General features: G+C 43.9%; 1 protein-coding gene and 1 non-coding gene across 2 annotated transcripts; one reads left to right on the top strand and one right to left on the bottom strand.

The window, feature by feature from the left end:
- Positions 1-220: 220 nt before the first annotated feature.
- On the bottom strand, positions 221-327 carry LOC111899195 (small nucleolar RNA R71). Its single transcript, XR_002852815.1, has one exon. It is a non-coding gene; the product is annotated as a small nucleolar RNA R71 (small nucleolar RNA).
- Positions 328-1,283: 956 nt separating this feature from the next.
- On the top strand, positions 1,284-1,730 carry LOC128133669 (uncharacterized). The gene has a single exon (XM_052771186.1). The coding sequence runs from the start codon at positions 1,284-1,286 to the stop codon at positions 1,728-1,730; it is 447 nt and encodes a 148-aa protein (XP_052627146.1).
- Positions 1,731-2,004: the final 274 nt, after the last annotated feature.

Below are 2,004 nucleotides of genomic sequence, written 5' to 3'. Positions count from 1 at the left end.
CGAAGACGCCTACAAGCATTTGGACGAAGTGAATGATGTGGCTGACTACTTCAATGTACCGAATGTTCCACGCGAGAGCCAGCTTCTTCGCATGCTCCCAGTCACGTTCAAAGGTGCTACAAAGGATTGGCTAAAGTCACTTCCTCCCGGATCGGTCACCACATGGGCCAAGATGAAAGAAGAGTTTATAGACCACTTTTGCCTGCCCTCCAAAATAGCCAAGCTAAAGAAAGCCATTGCCAACTTCGAGCAACAACCCGGAGAATCTCTTTATGAAGCTTAGGAAAGGTACAAGAGCTTGCTTAGAAATTGCCCACACCATGACCTTAATAGCCAACAAGGGGTCTCCATTTTCTATGATGGAGTCAATGTCACCACAAGGCAATTGCTCGATTCTCAAGGCCCGCTAACGAAGAAGGCGCCCCCGGTAATCAAGGAGTTAATTGAATAATTCTCTAAGCACTCTAGAGAATACCACAATCCAAGAAATGAAGTAAGCCGGGGGGGGGGGGGGGGTAGTGAACTCGGCAAATGATAGCATGGCGGCGGTGATAGCTAAGCTTGATAGTCTTGATAGAAGAATGACAAAAATGGATCAAACAATCCATGCTATTCGGGTTGGATGTGAAAATTGTAGAGGGCCCCATCTCACAAAGGATTGTGATTTGGATGAGAATGGAAACAAGAAGGCTCAAGTATTCTATTCAAGTGGCGATCGATACGATGAAAATTGGCGGAAACCAAAGAAGGAATGGCTCCCATACGAAGAATATAAGAAGGCTAAGGAGGAGAAATACAAGTAGAAGGAGAGGGGATATTATCAAAAGGAAGAATCGGTGATGGAAAAGAAAGCTGATTTAGAAGAATTGTTCACTAGATTCATAGTCGCGTCCGAAAAGAGACACAATGATCACGATGCTGCAATACACGAGACCAGAAATATGCTAAGGAATCAGCAGGCATCCATTCTCAACATTGAGAAACAGCTGGGACAGCTTGCACACCAAGTGAACGAAAGAAGACCGGGTCAACTTCCAAGTAATACCGAAACCAATCCGAGAATGGAGAATGTGAGTGCAGTGACCTCCAGTAATGAAGAATTTTTCACACATGCACAGAGGATCTCCAGGAGGAAGACAGAAAAGTCAGAAGAGTCGGCTCCAGCTAAGCCCGGTCAGACTCGTCGAGTCCCTCAAATGGACTCGACGAGTCCATGCGTAAATGACAAAACTGTCATTCCCTTAAAGCCATATAATCCTCCTTTGCCATTCCCAATCAAATCCATGCCTGTGGAAAAAGTTGAAGCTTATAGAGCCTTTATGAAGCATGTTAAATCCTTACAAGTCAATGTGCCCTTTGTAGAAACGATGCTCAAAACACCCAAGTACTTCAACTTACTAAAAGGTCTCTTTGCTGCTAGGAAAGACTTGGCTGAAGTCGCGGAAATAATATTGAGTGAGCTACCCGAAAAGAAGGGCGATCTGGGGAGTATCATAATTCCATGCCAGTTTGGAAATGCAATTGTCACTCAAGCGTTGACTGACTCGGGTGCAAGCATCAATCTGATGCCTTTCTCTTTCTTTAAGAAGTTGAATTTACTGGAGCCAAGACCGGTAAACATGAAGATCCATTTGGCAGACAAGACAACAATTCATCCACGAGGCGTTTGTGAGGATCTTCTCATTAAAGTTGACAAGTTCATTTTTTTCAGTAGACTTTGTGGTGGTTGACATGGAAGAAGACCCCGAAATTCCGATTATTTTGGGGAGGTCATTTCTAAACACCGCATGTGCTTAATTGATCTTTGTGAGTCTACACTAGCATTGAGGGTAGGAGACGAGTTGGAAATATTTAGAGCTGTACCAGAAGCCAAGCAAGAAGAGGAAAGAAAAGAAGAGATCTCATTTATCCATTTGGATGACGAGATACTACAAAAAGAACTTGCACTTTTGCACGAAGAAGATCCAAGCAAGTTTTTGCTACCTTCTAGAGAGGATGGGGATG

This window comes from Lactuca sativa, chromosome 4, assembly GCF_002870075.4.
Source record: "Lactuca sativa cultivar Salinas chromosome 4, Lsat_Salinas_v11, whole genome shotgun sequence".
Taxonomy (NCBI): domain Eukaryota; kingdom Viridiplantae; phylum Streptophyta; class Magnoliopsida; order Asterales; family Asteraceae; genus Lactuca; species Lactuca sativa.
Note: the sequence above shows the minus strand (reverse complement) of the source record. Positions and strands in the feature narration are given on the sequence as shown.